Source organism: Culex pipiens, chromosome 2 (assembly GCF_016801865.2).
Source record: "Culex pipiens pallens isolate TS chromosome 2, TS_CPP_V2, whole genome shotgun sequence".
Classification (NCBI taxonomy): domain Eukaryota; kingdom Metazoa; phylum Arthropoda; class Insecta; order Diptera; family Culicidae; genus Culex; species Culex pipiens.
This window is the reverse complement of record NC_068938.1, coordinates 140974347-140996570: the sequence shown is the minus strand read 5'-3', so window position 1 is coordinate 140996570 and position 22224 is coordinate 140974347. Positions and strand designations below refer to the sequence as shown.

Genomic DNA, 22224 nt, shown 5'->3' with positions numbered 1-22224 from the left:
AATTTCAATTAAAAAAAAGTTTTTTTTAAGTCACAAGGCCGGTGCAAATGTTTTTCAATTGGTCCAAAAATCAGGGACAAAAAAATATGTTTATCAAAAAACTTGAATATTTCAATGGAAATAGAAGTTTAAACAACTGAAAACAATCTAAAATGCCATATTCTGCATTGATAATCATATTTAGCATATTAAGGGCTCGATTAAAAATATTTTGAACTTTTATGGAATTTCAATGTACATCACCGCAAAAACTTTTTTTCGCAGAAATAAAATTTTCGTCAATACTTAGAAATTTTGCAAACTTATGATTGCAAAACAACTGGACAGATGTGTGATGTATTTAAAAACACTTTTTTCTTTCAAATGTTGAAACCGTGGCCTGTAATTTAAATTTTTCAACTTTTTTATTGCTTTGCCACAGTCATGCAATTTGAACGGAACCCGTTCTGCGTTCGTTCTCTTTCTTCAAAACGAACTGAACCCACCGCGCAGGAGTCATTGCTTTTCGTTCCAAAAACAGAACGTCACTTTTTCGTGCCGTTCTCTTCAAAGTTTGGAACGCGTTCTGTGAACCGCCTGTAGCCAGAGGCTCTCTATGGCAACTGTTAAACTTAAATAAACATTCAGTAGAATGATTTGTACAGAGCTTAGTTAGCTCGGTGGTTACGTGCAAGAACAGTATTCAAAGGAAGTGAGTTCGAATCTAATTTTTTTTAAATATTTTTTTTGTATGGTTGGATACCAAATTTTTGACGACTGAAATTACATTTTATACAAATCAAGGGACACTCCAGCTGGGAGGCTAGGGAGACTAAATGAAACGGTTAAAAAGCAAAAAGCATCCAACTTAAATGGACAAAAACTTATTGCCACCGTGATTTAAAAAAAAATCAATGCTTTTCTAGTTCAGGTAAAAAGAGATTCGAACTCACTACCTCTGATTTCTAAACCTAATTGTTACCACTAAGCTAGCAGTACTGATATGTAAAAGGATGATTAACAGTCAATGAAGTTTAGCTAGTCTACTGAGGTCTTATCAAAGGAAAATGTTTAAGTTCTGAACTGGGTTCTCCGTGCGTTTCAAAAAAGCCTACTGAACGAACGTTTCTTAGATACGACCGTTCGTTCTCAGAGCTGTTATTTTTCGTGCTGCTGTGTGAACTTGAACGAACGGAGAACCCGTTCAAAAGCATGACTGCTTTGCCAACACCTACACCTCTTTGACACCATATTTCTATCTGTAAAGTATTGAAAAACACCTCTTTTTTAGCATGTTCAAAAATGAAAGGGGTTGTACCACCCCTCCGTCACGAGATATCAAAAAACGGACCTCGGATTCGTGATCAGGGACAAAAGTCACCCCTTAGGACAAAGTTTCACGCAAATCGAAAAAGGGTACATGAAATTATCCACAAATCAAGAAAACAATATGGTATCAAACCACTAACTCTTTCCTCTCTCTTTTCTTCTCCACAGCTGCCTCCGGCCGCTGGTGCTAGCGCTGGGCGACTGCTTCCCGGTGCGGCCCTGGTCCGACTCACCGATTGCGTGCCTCGCCGAGCTGCGGATGGTGTGGAAGGACCGCAACGAGCAGTGCCTGCTGATCGCCCTCCGGCTCTTCTTCCTGCCCGAGAACACCCCGGCCGGCCGGAACTGCCACGGCGAGGTGAGTTTTTTGCCTTTTTTTGTGGGTTTTATTTTTGATCCTGAAGAAGTGTCATCTAAATTGATTCGGTTTTGAGGATTTTTGACAGGATTTTCCGAGAATTGTTTACGATTGTTGAATTACTTTGGAAACGGATTTAATTTCAAATACTCAGAAAATCGGCTTCAAGAACGATTAAACTTATCATTTTCTGTCATTTCTCAATTCAAAGAACCATCAGGTTTCGTTCGACCATTCTGCGCATGAACGCAAATTCATGTTCATTGGAAAATAATCCGAAGAAATTATCTAGAATTTTCCTGTAGCATGAAAATTAAAATACATTAAATTATTTATTTTGGTTGAATTTTTTTTTATTACATCTCCAACCCGTTGCATTTTACTCAACTGAGCTGATAATGGGAGGTGAACAACGCAACAACGTGATTTGTTGATAAGCAAAAGTTAACGCCAGCAGCAACAAATCAACGACGGGGTTCTGTTTACGACTCAATGTCTCTGTCAAGCACAGCAGCTGCTGTAAATTGAACAATCACGTGAATCGCACTTGAGGGTGAAGAATGATTCTTTTATTATCATTTTTCATATTTATCTCACCTTCTTTATCAAGTGCGCTTTGCTGAATAAAAATGAACTTGTAGCACGAACTTCAACTGCAAAGCCTTCAACTTTCACTTCTCTCGTCCGAAGGTTTTACGTAATCATGGCTCTGCCAAAGTGGACCCAATTTTCGATCAGGTTGAGACATTGACAGGAATTTCCGCTGGTTTTCCTTCTATAGGATTGCAGAAAAAAATGTTATTAAAAAATGTCTCGTAATGTTACAGTGTAGCTTGTTAATTTTTGGATGAATTTAGAACTCAGGTTTTGTGTTTAAAGGTATGAACACAAAACCTACCTTTAATTTTGCTAGTACCGATGGTAATTCAACCTACTGTTGACCTCGTTCAAAAATTATAGCAACCGTTTCTCTGTGACCGAACCCATTAATCTACTTACCCTGGTCACTGCCTTAATCGAACAATGTCATCATCTTTCTTCCGCGAGACCCTCGTGATTTCCGTAGTTTTTGGCCTTTCTGCACTTTTCTTTTGCTAAATCAAGATTATAAATAATATTTTACCCAAGGTATTTTTTTTGAAAAAAAAAAACAAATTGTGTTTTCATTTTATTCATATATTTTTTCGAATCATTAAAATCTAAAATAGAAAAAAAAACATTTCAAATTAGTCCTACCTTGCACAACTTCAAAGTACCTCGCAGCACTTTCAATAACCGTGGCCGTCGCGTCGCGTTGTTTCATCGCCTTGGTGTGATTCGTCGTACTCAAGAGGAAAAAGAAGTGCAAATAAAATAAAACTGCAACAAAAGCAACAGTATGAAAAATAGCGGATAAAATGTTATAAACAAGTTAGAGTAATCGGAGAGCACACCAAACCGTGACTGTGAGAATAAACAACTTTTTTTGAAGGAAGCCTAATGGCACGGTCAAAGTAGGAAATTCTATGATAGTTTTTTGTTTCAATAATTATTATTTTTTCAACTTGACTTCACTATTCAGAATTTTTGAAATAGCTTAACATTAGTTTTCGCAAATCGTCTTTTCTTTTTTTTTCATTCGTCCATACATACTACATTATGAAGGGTTGGTCAAACAAGGTACACGTAAAATAATGGAAATTTTTGTAATTTGAAAAAAAAATTAATGTTTATTATTTTTGCTTTTTTCGTGTTTGTTTTGTATTTTTATGTAATTTTTGTAATCTTTGTAATTTTTGTATTTTTTGTAATTTTTGTAATTTTTGTAATTTTTGTAATTTTTGTAATTTTTGTAGTTTTTGTAATTTTTTTAATTTTTGTAATTTTTGTAATTTTTGTAATTTTTGTAATTTTTGCAATTTTTGTAATTTTTGTAATTTTTGTAATTTTTGTAATTTTTGTAATTTTTGTAATTTTTGTAATTTTTGTAATTTTTGTAATTTTTGTAATTTTTGTAATTTTTGTAATTTTTGTAATTTTTGTAATTTTTGTAATTTTTGTAATTTTTGTAATTTTTGTAATTTTTGTAATTTTTGTAATTTTTGTAATTTTTGTAATTTTTGTAATTTTTGTAATTTTTGTAATTTTTGTAATTTTTGTAATTTTTTTAATTTTTGTAATTTTTGTAATTTTTGTAATTTTCGTAATTTTTGTAATTTTTGTAATTTTTGTAATTTTTGTAATTTTTGTAATTTTTGTAATTTTTGTAATTTTTGTAATTTTTGTAATTTTTGTAATTTTTGTAATTTTTGTAATTTTTGTAATTTTTGTAATTTTTGTAATTTTTGTAATTTTTGTAATTTTTGTAATTTTTGTAATTTTTGTAATTTTTGTAATTTTTGTAATTTTTGTAATTTTTGTAATTTTTGTAATTTTTGTAATTTTTGTAATTTTTGTAATTTTTGTAATTTTTGTAATTTTTGTAATTTTTGTAATTTTTGTAATTTTTGTAATTTTTGTAATTTTTGTAATTTTTGTAATTTTTGTAATTTTTGTAATTTTTGTAATTTTTGTATTTTTGTAATTTTTGTAATTTTTGTAATTTTTGTAATTTTTGTAATTTTTTGTAATTTTTGTAATTTTTGTAATTTTTGTAATTTTTGTAATTTTTGTAATTTTTGTAATTTTTGTAATTTTTGTAATTTTTGTAATTTTTGTAATTTTTGTAATTTTTGTAATTTTTGTAATTTTTGTATTTTTGTAATTTTTGTAATTTTTGTAATTTTTGTAATTTTTGTAATTTTTGTAATTTTTGTAATTTTTGTAATTTTTGTAATTTTTGTAATTTTTGTAATTTTGTAATTTTTGTAATTTTTGTAATTTTTGTAATTTTTGTAATTTTTGTAATTTTTGTAATTTTTGTAATTTTTGTAATTTTTGTAATTTTTGTAATTTTTGTAATTTTTGTAATTTTTGTAATTTTTGTAATTTTTGTAATTTTTGTAATTTTTGTAATTTTTGTAATTTTTGTAATTTTTGTAATTTTTGTAATTTTTGTAATTTTTGTAATTTTTGTAATTTTTGTAATTTTTGTAATTTTTGTAATTTTTGTATTTTTGTAATTTTTGTAATTTTTGTAATTTTTGTAATTTTTGTAATTTTTGTAATTTTTGTAATTTTTGTAATTTTTGTAATTTTTGTAATTTTTGTAATTTTTGTATTTTTGTAATTTTTGTAATTTTTGTAATTTTTGTAATTTTTGTAATTTTTGTAATTTTTGTAATTTTTGTAATTTTTGTAATTTTTGTAATTTTTGTAATTTTTGTAATTTTTGTAATTTTTGTAATTTTTGTAATTTTTGTAATTTTTGTAATTTTTGTAATTTTTGTAATTTTTGTAATTTTTGTAATTTTTGTAATTTTTGTAATTTTTGTAATTTTTGTAATTTTTGTAATTTTGGTAATTTTTGTAATTTTTGTAATTTTTGTAATTTTTGTAATTTTTGTAATTTTTGTAATTTTTGTAATTTTTGTAATTTTTGTAATTTTTGTAATTTTTGTAATTTTTGTAATTTTTGTAATTTTTGTTATTTTTGTTATTTTTGTAATTTTTGTAATTTTTGTAATTTTTGTAATTTTTGTAATTTTTGTAATTTTTGTAATTTTTGTAATTTTTGTAATTTTTGTAATTTTTGTAATTTTTGTAATTTTTGTAATTTTTGTATTTTTGTAATTTTTGTAATTTTTGTAATTTTTGTAATTTTTGTAATTTTTGTAATTTTTGTAATTTTTGTAATTTTTGTAATTTTTGTAATTTTTGTAATTTTTGTAATTTTTGTAATTTTTGTATTTTTTTGTAATTTTTTGTAATTTTTTGTAATTTTTGTAATTTTTGTAATTTTTGTAATTTTTGTAATTTTTGTAATTTTTGTAATTTTTGTAATTTTTTTAATTTTTGTAATTTTTGTAATTTTTGTAATTTTTGTAATTTTTGTAATTTTTGTAATTTTTGTAATTTTTGTAATTTTTGTAATTTTTGTAATTTTTGTTATTTTTGATATTTTTGTTATTTTTGTTATTTTTGTTATTTTTGTTATTTTTGTTATTTTTGTTATTTTTGTTATTTTTGTTATTTTTGTTATTTTTGTTATTTTTGTTATTTTTGTTATTTTTGTTATTTTTGTTATTTTTGTTATTTTTTGTTATTTTTGTTATTTTTGTTATTTTTGTTATTTTTGTTATTTTTGTTATTTTTGTTATTTTTGTTATTTTTTTATTTTTGTTATTTTTGTTATTTTTGTTATTTTTGTTATTTTTGTTATTTTTGTTATTTTTGTTATTTTTGTTATTTTTGTTATTTTTGTTATTTTTGTTATTTTTGTTATTTTTGTTATTTTTGTTATTTTTGTTATTTTTGTTATTTTTGTTATTTTTGTTATTTTTGTTATTTTTGTTATTTTTGTTATTTTTGTTATTTTTGTTATTTTTGTTATTTTTGTTATTTTTGTTATTTTTGTTATTTTTGTTATTTTTGTTATTTTTGTTATTTTTGTTATTTTTGTTATTTTTGTTATTTTTGTTATTTTTGTTATTTTTGTTATTTTTGTTAATTTTATTATTTTTGTTATTTTTGTTATTTTTGTTATTTTTTGTTATTTTTGTTATTTTTGTTATTTTTGTTATTTTTGTTATTTTTGTTATTTTTGTTATTTTTGTTATTTTTGTTATTTTTGTTATTTTTGTTATTTTTATTATTTTTATTATTTTTGTTATTTTTGTTATTTTTGTTATTTTTGTTATTTTTGTTATTTTTGTTATTTTTGTTATTTTTGTTATTTTTGTTATTTTTGGTATTTTTGTTATTTTTGTTATTTTTGTTATTTTTGTTATTTTTGCTATTTTTGTTATTTTTGTTATTTTTGTTTTTTTTGTTATTTTTTTTTGTTATTTTGTTATTTTTGTTTTTTTTTGTTATTTTTGTTATTTTTGTTATTTTTGTAATTTTTTGTCAGTTAAAATAATCCTGAATTTTATGATTCAATAGTAACCTTTATAAAGGACTAAAACAATTATTTTAGACATTTGAAAGTGTTTGGCTTGATTTCAAAATTTCTTTTTTTTACGAAACGCATAAAATCCCACAAAAGTTTTATTTTTTAACTGAAAATAGGACAAATCTAGAGTTAAAAAAAAAAGATCCTATAAACATATAAAAGACAATGGTTTAGAGGACCTTTTTTAAAAAAACTCTTGAAATAATTGATTAAATATTTGAAAAATTAGGGCTTTTCAGCTGTTTTTAGATGAGGTGACACTCTTTTTTTTTCACAAAATATGTACCTCAACAACCAGCATTTCTATCTACAATGCCAAGTACAGAAAATAGTTTTTATCTCGGTTTCTCAGCCTCTCGTAAATATTTTTGCAGAGGTGCTTTTCCTTCATGCAGTATTTTCAAACTGCAAAATGCATGTTTCCTGTAACTTGTAACTTGATTTTTGATTGCTAGTTTGATTTTGCATTCAAATATAGTCCTTGAAGTTTCCTTTTTTTTTAATGCATATCTCCAGTCCCAGATTTTGCACCAACCTCAACTTTAGCGCAAAAGATGACTTTTCAAATCCCCTTAAACATAAAAAAAAATCGAAAATAAAGTTGATTGGTTTTTTGGGGAATTCAACTTTGAGTGATGAAAAGTCAAAAATCTGTTTTTTAAATGAAAAGTCCTAATCTTAACCTACAACTTTGCCGAAGATACAAAATCGAACAGAAAATCCCTTCTCAAGAGAAAAAATTACGGAATTCTAGAGAATTACCTAGTACTACAAAAATTGATAATTTTAAATTTACTTAAAATAGCTTTGAAGCGAAATTGTAACCACTCTGCAAATTTATAAAATTTGAGAAGGAATTGAAAGCCAGTAGAGCCAGAAGCAAAACAAGAAGTTTTGACCTGATTAAATAGTTACAAAAAGACCTTAGTCTCATTGTACTTTTTCAATAATGTTAATTTTTACAAAAAATGAGATTTATTTAAATTATTTTTTTTTTAATTTTAGAAGTCCTTGATTTTGATTTTCGCTTTTATTAACATTCATTCACAGATTGTTTTTTCGACCCTATCATTTTTAAGTAAATTTCACAAACTTAAATTTCTCTCCAGTTTGCATCTTCGTCTAAAAACTAAACAGCCACAGGAAGGCACCCGAAATTTTGGGGTAAAAAATAAAAGAGAGACATAGAGAGTGAGAAGGTGGCCAGGAAGAATGAAACGAAACTGCTTAGCGAGCAGGGGGAGCACTCGTTTTCATTATGCCTTTCGCCCTCCCTTCTGCCCCTCACCCGATCACTCACACCACACTTGGTGAAATCGTTATCGGTGTGGTCTTTTGTTGCAATTGTTTTATGACGAAATTTTATTTATTTGGTGATTTATTAGAAATTGCTTCAAACATTTTTGTTTTAAAAAAAATGCATTATGCAAATTTGAATTATTTTTTTAAAATCTGATATTTTGAAAACTAATAAAACTATAACTTAACTTTTTGTTCAATTTAAACGTTTTAAAACTAATTGCGATAATATGAATTGAACAAAATAGTACAGCAACAGCAAAATACAAAAATCCCTTTAAATGTGTGGGTATTTGGTGCATCTGTGTGTTTCTTCGTTTGTGTAGCAATGTGCCACTTACTTGGGAGGAAGCGAGACAGAACGTGAGGAGAGGAGAGCCGTTGAACTGAAACATACTTTTGCACATGACACACCGCCACCGAGCAGCAGAGTCTGATTTATTTTATATTTGTATTTTGTTTCGTTTGTTAAGCACGTTCCTCTTTCCTGCACAGGCCTGCCTGTTTGGGGCATTCTTTTTTTTTTTTTGCTATCTCTACCAAACTTGTTGTGGAAACTTTTTTTTTCTCTCTCTGCTGTTGTTGTTGCTGCTTACTTTTTTCCTTTCATTTGAGGTTTGATCGAAAATGATGGGCGATGGGGCGTGTGGGTGACGGGGGATGGCGAAATGAGTTAATGGTTTTGCACATTATAAAAATTTGACAATTTGATTGATTTTGCGGTGTTGACGTTTGTTCTAGAGATTTCGAGCTGAATGTGGTGTGATGGGAGCTGGTACATTGTGTAACATATGGATTGATGGCTCTCTCTATATCTTATTTGTTTTGCAGGAAATAACTTTATGTCAGAGTTATAAGAAAGATTTTCCAGCAAAAATACGTTAAGAAAAATTAAACATGACTTTATTTTTAGCAAAAAATAGTTATAAGCCTATTTATTTTGAATGAACATCGTTTTTAAAAAGATAAAAATGTATCAACTTTTTTTTTGTAATAAATCCATTTCACATTTTATAGATTAATAAATCACACAATTTAATCAACAACCCACACCTTCTTTCAACAACACCCCTTTAGATTAGAGTCGCTTTCCTTCTCTCATACACATTTCAACGGAAGAGTTTATTTTTTCATGTGTGTGTGTAAGTTAGTAATAGGATTGAAAGAGGGTACAATATGAAGAACGCAAAAACTTGCTAGTCATGGTTTTGGCAAACCGTTGTGTAATGGAAACGATAAGCAATCAAAAACTTGTTCAAGTGTGATATTTTTTTATCGTGCAGTAAATGATGAGCATTTTGCATCTTAATCAGTAACATCTCAACGAATTGTTTAATATTAACATTTTCCTGCGTTCAAAATGATATTTAACATGTTTGCCAAAGTAACATTTTAGGCTTTGTCAAAGCTGTTACAACCGCTACAAAACCTATCAGCCAAAACCAAAATTAAAACCACTTGATCGTAACAAACTCCACAGAATTCCGATAAACCACTCTTAAAACCCAAAAAGGGACTTCCGCAAAAGGTTGTTACGGCCTATTTATAAAACCTACATAGGAGTTCAAGGCTTCACAACACTGAAGTTTTTTTTTTTTTTTTGAAAAGGTTCAATAAGCCAAATTTTCCGTTTTTGCTTTTTGGGTGTTTTTAAATAACCCTAACTCAAGGTGGTTTCAAAAACACCCAAAACGCAAAAACTGAAAATTTGATTTGTTGGACCTTAAAAAAAACTCCAGAACTGAATCCTAACAACCTCCTAAAAGCCTAAATAAAACCTTTGTTAAAATCTTGTTAGGAGTTAGGGAAAAATGACATTTAATTCGTCTTTATGCGTCTTATGACAAATAGATTTTATTCTGACAAAAAATAAATCTTCATCTTGCCAAATGATAAAATGGAGATGGATGTTAAAAATGGCGATGATAACATGATAAATATTGGAGGTAATTAAAATAATTTCAAAGCTTATTCCTCGCAATTGGTAGCTCGAATTCACCTTCGGTTGATTTTTTATCGATAAATAGGGGGGGAGATAGAGTCAAAAAAAAAACTTGCTTCATAGAAAATATTTCTTATGCAATCACAGTTTGTTGTAATTTTTTTTTTAATCTTTTGCACAAAAAGTTGAAATTATTTTTGAACTTCGATAGCTATGTGTGTGTTTTCATCAAAGTTTAATCAAAGTTGTGGTTTTTCTTTTTTTACCAAGATGGCGGTCAATCACATTCCATCAGACCACGCGTTTAAGCATTGCTATTTAGCTGCGTTGCTCTTTTAGTACACAGAAAAAAATGATGGTAATATTCATCAGGAAATGGTGACAGATTTTGTGTCGAAAAAAATGTGTAATATTACATCAGGAATTAATGAATGTTCATCAGTTTTTGATGAATATTCATCAGGTTCACATTTTTACACATTTTTTATGTAATATTACTCAAAAAGAGGGAATATTCAACCTACCAAATTTTTAACCTTCCAAATTAAAGTTTTTTTTTGCTGTGTAGCTACAACACCCTTGGTTTTAAAGAAGCATGCGATAAAACCGTTTGGCATGGCATTGCCATCTGGTTTTCAAACCTCTTTTAAAACCTTCATAAAACCTTATTTTCACCAGGTTTTATGTCCGAGGCATAAAACCTTGTTATAACCTATTAATTAGCTCTTACTTATTGGTCGCGGTGACTGCCCAAATAAAACTATTAAGCAATCAAGATGCTACCATAAAACCTGAATAAAACTAGGTGGTGGCTAGTTGGTTTAAAAATGTCACTTGGGTGGGATTGTTAGAAATATTTGGGCTTTTGTGAAATTCCGATGTACAGGAAAATGTTTTTGTTCGCGAAAAAAAAAATCGTCATTACTAAAGCCGTTTTTTACAATGACAAATCACAGAATGTTGCGTTTTTCACTTTTGCCCCTGTTTACTTTGTTACTATACCCCCCCTCCTCGACTTTAAAAAATATTTGCAACGGACTTTAGAAAAAAATATTAAATGCAAAAAGTAATAAAGTTGCTGTTTTTTTTCATTTTTAAAATATCGATGGCCTCGATTTCCCAAAGTAAACATAATCTTCATATGGTACTTACAAAAGTTTGCTAATTTTTTTATGTTTGTTATTTTTTCCATATTTAAAACTGTTTTTTAAAAGATGTTTAAAGTTTTTTTCGGCTATCATTAGCAAAAGAGGTTTTTTTTAGATTGATTAAAAACAATATTTGCCAAATGTTACCAAAAAATAAGGAGGAATGAGTCTTGAAATGTCAAAATTTGTGTTACGTAATAATTGAACAAATCTTAATCATTGATTACAATTGCTTAGCAATTGTAAGATTGCTAAATAAAGTTTTAACGAAATAAAAACAAAAAATTATATCTGCTAATATTTATTTTTTAATATTAAAAATGTTATGCCATTTAAAATTTAATTTGATTTTTTTTCTGTTTAATTTAAAATTAAAATTGCAACGTAAACCCGGAAACTTTCTTCCCACTTTCATCTTTTGCTGCTACTGTTTTATTGAACTTTTTGTATGCCAAATCAGAAATTCATTATAAAAAAGAAACTTTTTGTCCCAAAAAATTGATCTAGAAATAACAGTTTTGTGTCACTGGGCTAAAAGTTCTTAAAAATACAAAAAATACGATTTCGAATATTATAACAACATTGTTTTAAAATTTTCTATGATTATATTTAGGTTAGTTAAAAAAACTTGTTAAAATTATTCCTTTATTTGAAAGAATCATTGAATAGTCTTAAATATAATGACACTTAACAGTCGTGACAAAATGGTTCTATTCCATTTTCCAGAAATGTTTATGGTTGTTGTTTTTATTTTCTATGAGAGTAGCCTTCCTTTTTAAACCATCAAATTCAATTACAAAGAAGAATGATTCACACAAATTTCATAATTGTCGTAAACATTTACCCTTCGTTTGATTTCTTCAAATCTTAAAATTTTCATAAAAAAGTCATTGTTTTTCTCGTGAAAGTTTACCTTTTTTTTTTTAGTAAAACAACAACATAAACATTTATAAACAATGTTTTTTAGGGGCGCACAATTTTTTTGAAATTTCTAAGATTTCTTCAAAGTTTATGTTATTTTTACAAACTTATTCTTTGTTTCACACATATCTTACCCTAATTGGATTCTGAGTTGCAACTTCAAATAAATTAAAAAATCCTCACGACGATCTTGTCTAAGCTCAATCTACGACACGGTTGCACACTCCAAAGCAAAGCCATGAGTAACTTCCGTCCATCAATCTGTTCGACGCTTGCTCAGGCCTTTCAAAGTTCCAAACGGCCAGCTTCATGTCCAATCGCGAGTGCACCACGACAGCGTCGACGACGTCGGCTGGTGGTCAATGTCAATGTAATTTTCGACAGCCAATCACTTGAAAACGAGCCTCTTAAGAAGGGGTGTTAAATAAAAGTTGGAAAAAAATTTTTTTATTCGTCGGCTGGCTTCCGAGCCGAACACGTGGACGGGTTTATCGTGAGTTTTTTCTTCTTTTGTGCCAATTTATTGTTTTAATACAACGGCAAAACAATTGCAAGATAACCCTTGGCCGATCATGGTGAAATTGATTCAATTTAGATTTTTTTAGATATTTCTAAAAGTTTAATCTAATTTTTAAATAGGAAAAGTTAACAGTCAAATTGAAGAAATAAATTTAAAGATTTGCATATTTTTAAATTATTTTTCAATGTAAGCTTCTTTAGTCGATCAAGGGTTAATTTAGCGTGTTGACCACCTTCTCTCCTCTCCCCCTCCTCCCATTAAACGTCCAACGTGGCCTCGTCAGTTTGTTTCCATTCCATATGCTTGACCGGGGGTTGGAGCTTTTCTGAGAGTCTCAACAAACACAGAGAACCCAGCCAGCAGCAGTCGAAGTAAGCCACTTTATTGCGTTTTGACATAGATTATTAATCAAGTAGATGTCCCACTAGGAATTTGCTCCATATACCCAGTTGGCGACACCCCTTTAGCGCTCCGAGCGCCACCACAGTCAAGTTACAGGTACTAAATTGCTAAACAAAATCGTAGCACTCTGCCCTTTTCGACCTAATGTTTCCTGACATCAAAAAATGCCACTAACTTGCTTTGTTTTAAAGGGTTTCCATGATACCAACGGAGGTGGTGGCTGTTTGTGGCGGTGAGTGAGTTGCAACAAACGATTTTCGAGAGGCGTAAACAGGGACTCTGCCGGGAACCGATGGTCCGTTAATGGTAAGAACAGCAACAAGGTTCTCCTATTTGATCTGTACAATTTAGAAAATCGTGTTCTCTTTTCAGCGAAGTCTGCACCAGCAAACTGGTTGCGCCAATTCATGGGATTCGCGTCGTTGAAATCTGGAGTTTTTTTTGAAAAGGTCCAATAAACCAAAGTTTTCAATTTTTGCTTTTTGGGTGTTTTTAGAACCGCCTTGAGTCAGGGGTATTCAAAAACACCCAAAAAGCAAAAAATGAAAATTTGGTTTATAGGACCTTTTCAAAAAAAACTCCAGAAATGTTGATGTTCGATATAAAGGACCAGGAGTTGATAGCGAAAATGGCGATTGACCAGGCCGCCACAGCAGTTCCCACCCCATGTGTCGTGTCCCAAACAACTTGAATGCAACCAGCCCCGTTCCTGGCAGAGTACCTCAGGCCCAAATAAAAGAGAAGTCGCACAAAGTTCAGTTATAATAAATAATACGCACAAAGTTCAGAATAATAAAAAAATAGATTTTTATTTTATTCCCAAGAATTTTACTTTGCATAGTATACATTTAAACCAATTGTGTTACACACACCTAGCAGTATTGGAATATGACGCTGATTTACTATCGTTTCGAACCAATTCAAAACATAGTTTCAAGATGCACTATTTTACGAGATCAGATGCAAAAGACGAACATTTCCGGTCAGGTTCGCCGTCGCACCTGTAGTTGAACACCGAAATCTTTTTTTTTTTTTTGTACAGGTGCCAGATGATTTGGGTAATCACAGGGCTTCTGTGGCAGGAGAAGCTTCTTTGGCGGGGCAGCATTTGTTCCCTTGCTTGTTCAGTAGTCGAGGTCTTAGGTTTGTCCGGATGTGTGACTGAACGTTGATTGCCATCCACCATGGATGTCTAGACAGACTTCCGCTTCATCGTTTCCGAGTTCGCTTTCACCATCATAGTTCTCCGGAATCTCACTAAGCTGTGATAATCGAAACAATCTTTTTGATGGAGGATTTTTTTTGTTATTTTTATTCCTCACCTGCTTTCTTGAAGAGCACAACACTTTCGATCTATTGACTGGAACATTCACGCCGCTAGAATCTGCATGGTAGAAACGGCACAACCAGCAAATTCATAAAACATTTGCGAAGGATGCTAAACTACCAGCAAAGAAAACGAAAAATAAAAATGCCTTTGTTTTGACATTTCTTGGAAACAGCAGATGCTAGTCGAAAGTTGCTTGGATATACCCACTGAGCATTGAACTGAAACTGAGGAGGATTTTTTTTTCAAACGTTCCCAAAGGGTAGATTAGTACCTGTGAATTGCCACCAGGTGTAATTTTGGCGTGGCGGTAGTGTCGCCAGCCCCAACAGCGTAGTGGCGTATCTATATATATTTAGTCTATGGTTTTGAGGAAGAATGCTCAAGCTGGGGCGTGACTTGCTTGGGTTGAGAATTTCTTTGAATTCAAATCAACCGGACTTGATGAAGTCAACTTGTGAGCAGAGTTATAATTTAGCAAGCTTTTTACGGTTATTAGCTATCGGCTCAGAAACGTGTACCTTAAAGTACTACACGTGCTACCCTTGGCTGCTGCAGTGGTCGTCTGGCAGTGATAGCTCTTGGGGCTACCCTGCTCAAGCTGTGAGGCCAGGTGCATTCCACTTGGCAGAAATTGTGCGTAACTCGACGAATAAACTCTCACTTTTCACCACCAGCGGAGGCTGGTTGGCAGGCAGATGTGCGTACGTAACGGGTTTTGTTAAGAAGTTAAGTGACTCTTTTTCTCTTGAAATAAATTACCTTCGTGATTAGCATTGGTCAGTTGCAAGGGGACATGATGTGGTGCAACCAATCGTAGTTATTTATTGGCTTCATTAATGCTTGAAGAAGGAATTTAAAATAAAAAGTTTTTTGTTCACTCCTGGAGCATTTTTTACTATTTTAATTATTAACATTACTCAAATCTTATCAAAACCAGAAAGTCCGCGAAACATTGTTTACGCAATTCCCGCGCAAATACCTGGAAAATCCATGACAAAAACAAAAATAAACTTACCCCAAACTTGAGGAAGTCGTCACGTAGCCCTGCCGTAAGTTGATCCTCTTTTCCATAACTGTTACCACGGTAACGGAACCTCCACCCTCCTGAAAATCACCTTCTTGTTTTGTTGACTCGCTACTTCAATGGGGGTTGGGTTAGAGAAGTGCTTCGAAGCGGAAATTTTACTTGCGCTCAGTTTCTATTTCTGGACCCCCGCCCATTTATATGCCCATAATTGTTTCAAGTGTGTGTTATGACATTTGGCATTTTTCGGATTTGGGGTTATTTGGAGTCATTTTTTGGCCACTATTTCAGGTTGAGGTGGTGTGAGGAAATTAATTTAAACAGTTTTATGATTAAAACACAACATAAAAGTAAATAGGCAGTTTCAACACTCTATAAATATATTGGCGTGCGAGCAACTAAACATGTTGCACTGACAAATATGGTCTTGCACACATACACGCATGCCGAATCGGCAGCAAAGTTCGTGCCAAAACGGAAAGCTCCATCAGAACCGTCAAGAAGACGAAGAAGAAGTAGAAGTTGAAAGCTTTACTGATTTCTAGCGAAAAAAGCAGCATTTTCAATGCCAACAAAGTTGGGCTCTGCATCATTACTGCCACTGAATGTTGCTGTATGGCAAAGTGACGTAAATGTTATTAAAATTAGTGGAATCTTTTTTTAAATCATTATTTCCATCATTGAACTTTATCTTTTTTCAAAGTGTCGTAAATGCCAAATCAACAAGGTTAATTGTCGCATACGTCACATTGCTACACCCGCAATTAAGACACCGCTCGCAAAAAGGGCAAAAGTGTGGAGTTCAAAACCGGATAATGATCGTGAAGTTTGCTTGCGCGCTGTCATCGAAACCTCTTGGCGGGGTTGGAGTAGCACCGATGCGATGGTTTGTGGAAACTCCCTGGGAACTTGGGCCCAGTTTTGGTGTGTTCATCGCAATTTTCTGCAGGCAAAACAACGCAAAATAGGGTTATTCTTGGATGGGGCAAGTTTTCGACCTAATTGGGTCCTAAAATGAAGCTTAGATTGCTGATATTATTGTTTACAGCGATAAAGCTTATTTTGCTGAGTACAATGACCCTTTGTACGACCACAAAGAGTTTAAAATGGATTTTTAAATCAATTTTGAAAAATTAACCTCGCGGTCCTTGTTGACAGAAAAGCTCCTACTTGACAGCTTGTTCCAAGGGGACCATAGTTGATCCATCGAAAAAATGTTGCATAGTAAAAAAAAAATTTGCGTTAAAATGAAAAAAAAAAAATGATCAGAAATGGTTTTTAATCGTGTTTTTTACCGTTTTACATAAAAATTGACATAGGGCTTTAGTACCCAATTTACTTTTATTATATGACATAATTTGATGAATTGGGTACTAAAGCCCTATGTCAATTTTTATCTACAACGGTAAAAAACACGATCAAAAACCATTTCTTATACCTTTTTTTCATTTTAATGCAAAAAAAATTTGACAATACAACATTTTTTCGATGGATCAACTATGGTACCCTTGCAACGAGCTGTCAAGTAGGACCTTTTCTGTCAAGAAGGACCGCGAGGTTAATTTTTCAAAATTGATTTAAAAATCCATTTTAAACTCTTTGTGGTCGTACAAAGGGTCATTGTACTCAGAAAAATAAGCTTTATCGCTGTAAACAATAATATCAGCAATCTAAGCTTCATTTTAGGACCCAATTGTCAGTTTATAGATATTTTGTGAATTTTGTTTATATTCATTATTCTTGTTGAAAAGTAAACACCGTACACTGGGGCAAATTGGGACAGCAGTTTTAACCATGTTAGAGCACAATATTTTGAATTTTCTGGTTGGTTTCGGATAGAACAGACTTTGACCAACAAAATGTGTACATCCATTTCCAAATTTAAAACCTTTAATTGCTCTTAACACTGCAGTCCCTATTCAAACTGTAGTCCCGATTCATCCCAGATGACGGCACTTCAAAATATAAAGGTTTACTTATTTGAGAGTCAGAATATTAGGGTTGTCCCTTTAATTTTTTTTTAGAAAAAAATCTGTGAAAATTCTTAAAAATCAATTTAACCAACACATTTTTTATTCTTAAAGAAAAAGAGTTGTTAGCCAGAAGCATTCATTATTTTGTTTCCTTTTTAATTGGTTTAGTTTGGTGGTTTGGTTTATTTGTTTGGCTAACACTATGACCGTAAAATTTATAAGCTTGTAACGCCAATGCTAAATTTTATTTCAAGTATTTGTCACGGATCTGGTACGTTTCGCCGACGGTAATTTCGCTGAATGTCGTTTCGCCGAATGGTACGTTTCGCCGAATGGACGTTTCGCCGAATTCAATAAAAAATAACTTTTTTGTATAATTTATGCTATTTGTTCGCTGCAGTGCCATCTTGTAATTCACTCATGCAAACTTGGGAAGGAGTGGCAAGATAATAATATAATAATTTAAAAAAGTGAAGAACGTCTCATGTTTCAAAGAATGCATAAACTCACAGAAATAATACAAATTATTTGCTTAAAAAATTAAGAATGCAAAAACTAACAGACATTTTTCAAAATGTTATGCTAAAAATCAAAATAACTGCTCATGTTTGAAAGAATGCAAAACCTCTCAAAAATTATAGAAATATTATGCTTAAAAACTAATAATGCATAAACTCATCGAAATATTTGAAAAGTATGCCAAAAATATAGAATGCAAAAACTAAGAGCAATTTTGCAAAATGTTGTGCTGAAAATCATGTTTGAAAGCATGCGAAAACTTCCAAAAATTATACAAATAATTTGCTTGAAAAACAAAGAATGCAAAAACAAACAGAAATAACCTAAATTATAAGCAGCCAATTAAAAGAACTGCTCATGTTTGAAAGAATGCAAAAACTCACAAAAATTATAAAAATAATTTGCTCAAAAAACAAAGAATGCAAAAACAAACAGAAGTATTCAAAATTATAAGCAGAAAATAAAAGAACTGTTCATGTTTGAAAGAATGCAAAAACTCTCATAAATAATTTAAAAAATATGCTCAGTAAACAAAGAATGCAAAAACTACCGGCATTTTTTCAAAATGTTATGCTGAAAATCAAAAGAACTGCTCATGTTGGAAAGAATACAAAAACTTACAAAAATTATACAAATAATATGCTTAAAAAAACAAAGAATGCAAAAACTAACATAAATTTATCAAAATTATAAGCAGAAAATTATAAGAACTGCTCAAAGTTAACAGAACGCAAAAACTCACAGAAATAATCCAAATGATATATTAAAACAAGAATGCAAAAAACTAACAGAAATTAATGCAAAAACTCACAGAAATTGTATGCTGAAATTAAATAACTGCTTAAGTTTGAAAGAATGCAAAAACTCGCAGATTTGTTTCCAACTAGATTATTTTTTAAGCGATTGTTTATGCATATAATAATGCATAAACTTATAAAAATAACATACTAAGAAACAAAAAAAAAATTTTTTTAAAAGATTGCAAAATCACCTTTTAGGGACATTATACTTTTTCAAAATATTTTAATACAATTTGTGTCCATTTTATATATTTATTATACGATTATTTGTCAATTCGGCGAAATGTCCCATTCGGCAAAACGTCCCTTGCGGCGAAACGACATTCGGCGAAAATACATTGATTAATGTTTATTTTTGTATTTTAAATCAAATAGGGCATTTTGAGACTTTTTGTAATTTTTAAATAATTTATTTAAGTTTTGTGATCGAAAAAATACAACAAAATACAAAATTAATTTCATAATTACATTGATATTTTGCAAAACTTTAATAATGTATATAAAACATTGTGTGATACCTATTGATAAAAAAATGCAAACAAAAATTCTTAAAATTAATCAAGAAATTGTGAACAAAAACAGTCCTGTATTTTGTAGAATTCAATTTGCTAAAAAAGTTACCTCTAAATAATCTTTTCAATAAATATAATTCAAAAATTTTATAATTTGGTATGATTTATAAAATAAGGAAAATTATCTATTTGTAGACCTTTTCAAAAGTTGAAAAGTTCAAAGCTTGATCTAGAAATAATATTTTTATTCACCAGAGTTTCATTATTTAACATTGAAAATCAGACCAATAGTTATTTACCAAATTATCCAAATTATCGGATAATTAGGGAACACTTAAAAAAAACTAATTTTCATTGATTTGAATTCTTTGTGAGGTTATTTATCTCAGAAACTAATTGCCCGAAATTCAAAGTCTAAGAGAATAAATTGTAGGAAATTTTATCAGATTTTCAAAAATACTTTTTTCAGGGGTGTTATTCTTCCAAGAAATAATTTCAAATTGCAAAAAAAAGATAAAAAATCGAAAATTTATACCTAAAAGCAGCTATAACTTGAAAACGGTACATTTTACAAAAAAAATGTTTGAGTACTTTTCAATTGCAAATTCGATTTTGCTTTATAAAATGATTTTTTTTTTTGTTCAGGTTTTTGATATTATCCTAAACAAATTCGATTTTTTTATATTTAATTTAATTTTAATTTAATTCTTCTGATCCAGATTTTGATACAAACATTTTTAAAAGTTGTTGTTACCCCTTATCAAAATCGGCCCTAAAAATCAGGCGGCAATTAAATATTTTTGTCAAAAGACTTCAAAATTTGAATCGAGCGAGTTGTGGCGCTATAACCACGGCAAATAGTGTCCAGGGCATTCGTGGAAATACAATGTCCCATCCCAGAGGGTCCCGGAGTACCAAACCTTCTTAGCATGGTGCTCCCAACGAATACAACCAAAAATCTCGGAGCGTATGGTGGTGTGTCCCCACGCTTCTTCCTCCCCTGTCGATTCAGAATTGTGTTGTTGTTCGAATACTCAGTGCTCAAACTCAACCCAATTACGAGTCATCTCTGCGATACGGCTTTACGCAGTAGGCCTGGCCGCTTTAACGCTTGTGATGTTTCAATGCATTTAAATGCAATGGCGCACTACAAATGTTAATAAATGACAAGAAGAGTGCTAGGCGTCATCTAACCTAAGGCACTCTCCAGGATCCCTTCGAAAGATTGGCTGCGCTAGGGTCTGATTAGATTAGATTAGATTAGATTAGATTAGAAACGACTTCAAAATTTGAATCGAAGTTTAGCTGCAATCAGTTGAAATCAGTTTAATATGCAGTCTCCTGCGTTTAGAATCATTTTTAGCATGTTTGGGTTTGTTAAAAAATCTATTGAATTTTAAATATTTGATGGCCCGCAAAAAGGTTTTTAGCGCTATTTTTTTTTGTCTTACATTTTTCGAAAAAAAATAATGATTGCAAATCAACTGTATTGGTATATAATGCATTTTGAAACACTTTTTTCATTCAATTGTTGAGACTACAATTACAATGTTTTGCTAGAAGTAATGATGCAAAATTGTTTCATTTGACATAAAGAATGTACAAAGTGTCATCCAAATTAAACAAAAAAAAAACAAATTTAAAAATTGCGTAAAAATTTGCGAAATTGTAGAGAACTACTCGTATATTTTTTATAATATTTTGCTTTTTTTCATTATTTCATAAAAAGATCAGAAAAAATAATAAGATTGCAAAAAGTACCTATTTGTTTAATTTTTTTTACAATTTTACAAAAAAAAAACGGACCACCCTATCGCCCCGCCACTCACACAGCTAAACGTGACGAGCCTTTTGCCAATCATCCACGCCCACACACTTTTAACCGGTGGCAGCGACGACGACAATGATAGCGAGGAAAGCGATAAGAAGGGGCAGATTATGAACAGGGAGTGTGCGTGTGTGTGTGACTTTGAGTGTTGTTTGGAATGATAAAGTTTCGGATGGAATCCTATTATGCTTTTTTGAGTCGCTTTGTCCGGCTTCTGTCCAGGGCAATCAATCAGATCAGGTTGTGCTGGAATCTGGACCATAATTGGGTTGATGTGATTTTGGGTGGAATTAAGTTCAATCGTTCAATTCGACGACAAATGTTTAGAATATGCTGCAATTTTTTTTAAAAAAAAATTTAGGTCGTTTTAGATGGGCTACATCAAAATAATACTATTTTGAAAACTTGTTATGAAATTATTCGGTAATCAAGAATATTTTTATTTCTTTATCAATAAAAATCCAAAGCTAACATTAAAAAAAGAATGTGCTAAATTTCATAAAATTAATAACGTTCATCAAATATTATTTGTTTTGTATTTTTCCACATCAAACAAATCTCTGACATTCAAACTCAAATAAAGAAGCTAAGGTCTCCCACGTCACGCCAGTTTGATGTATGGAAATTATTTCCTCTTCTCACTCCATTACCCAACTAAACTTTGTACAGTGGGACATCTCTTAAGTTGGAATCTTGTCTTGAACACAAATTCAAACATGCGCACTCGGAGAGTGCCGGTTTCACTGTACTTATCGAGCGCTTGTATCGACTAGCCGAGACACATGCTATGAATAGAAGAGTAAGGTTGGCGTCTTGGGCGCAGCTTACGCTAGTGGCCACAGCGTGGCGTTAGTGTTCAAAATAGGGTGTTCCATTTCAGCATTTTTAACCAACATATTATTTTTAAATAAATATTTGATAATTTGAACATCATTCTACAAACTTTTAAAACTAATTCGTTTCAAATTTTCTAACTCAATTACAGGACGAAGTGCTCGCCATCTCGGACAAGGTGATTGTGCGGGCGGACGACCTGCTCGGCTGGATCGCGGCGGACCTCGAGTGGAACTGGGGCCTGCGGACGACGTACGACGAGGAGAGCGCCCGGGACGTGATGACGACGACGCGCCACCTCAGCAAGCACTCCTCGCTGGACTTTGCCGACGTGGACAAGGAGAAGCACGCCGGTAAGTGTTACAGTTATGTTAACCAAATCATCACGAAGGACATACCGTTCCAATATTATTTATACCGCAAAAACTTTTTTGTATATTTAATTCGTTATCATGTTAAATATGCAAAACAAAT

At 30.9% G+C, this 22224-nt stretch overlaps 1 protein-coding gene across 1 annotated transcript in view; it reads left to right on the top strand.

The window, feature by feature from the left end:
- Window positions 1-22224, top strand: part of LOC120415220 (uncharacterized) — a 123481-nt gene that overhangs the window by 84656 nt on the left and 16601 nt on the right. The window contains exons 3-4 of the mRNA XM_039576674.2: window positions 1477-1666; window positions 21902-22103. Coding sequence (XP_039432608.1) covers window positions 1477-1666; window positions 21902-22103 — 392 coding nt within the window. The remainder of the gene's footprint in view (window positions 1-1476; window positions 1667-21901; window positions 22104-22224) is intronic.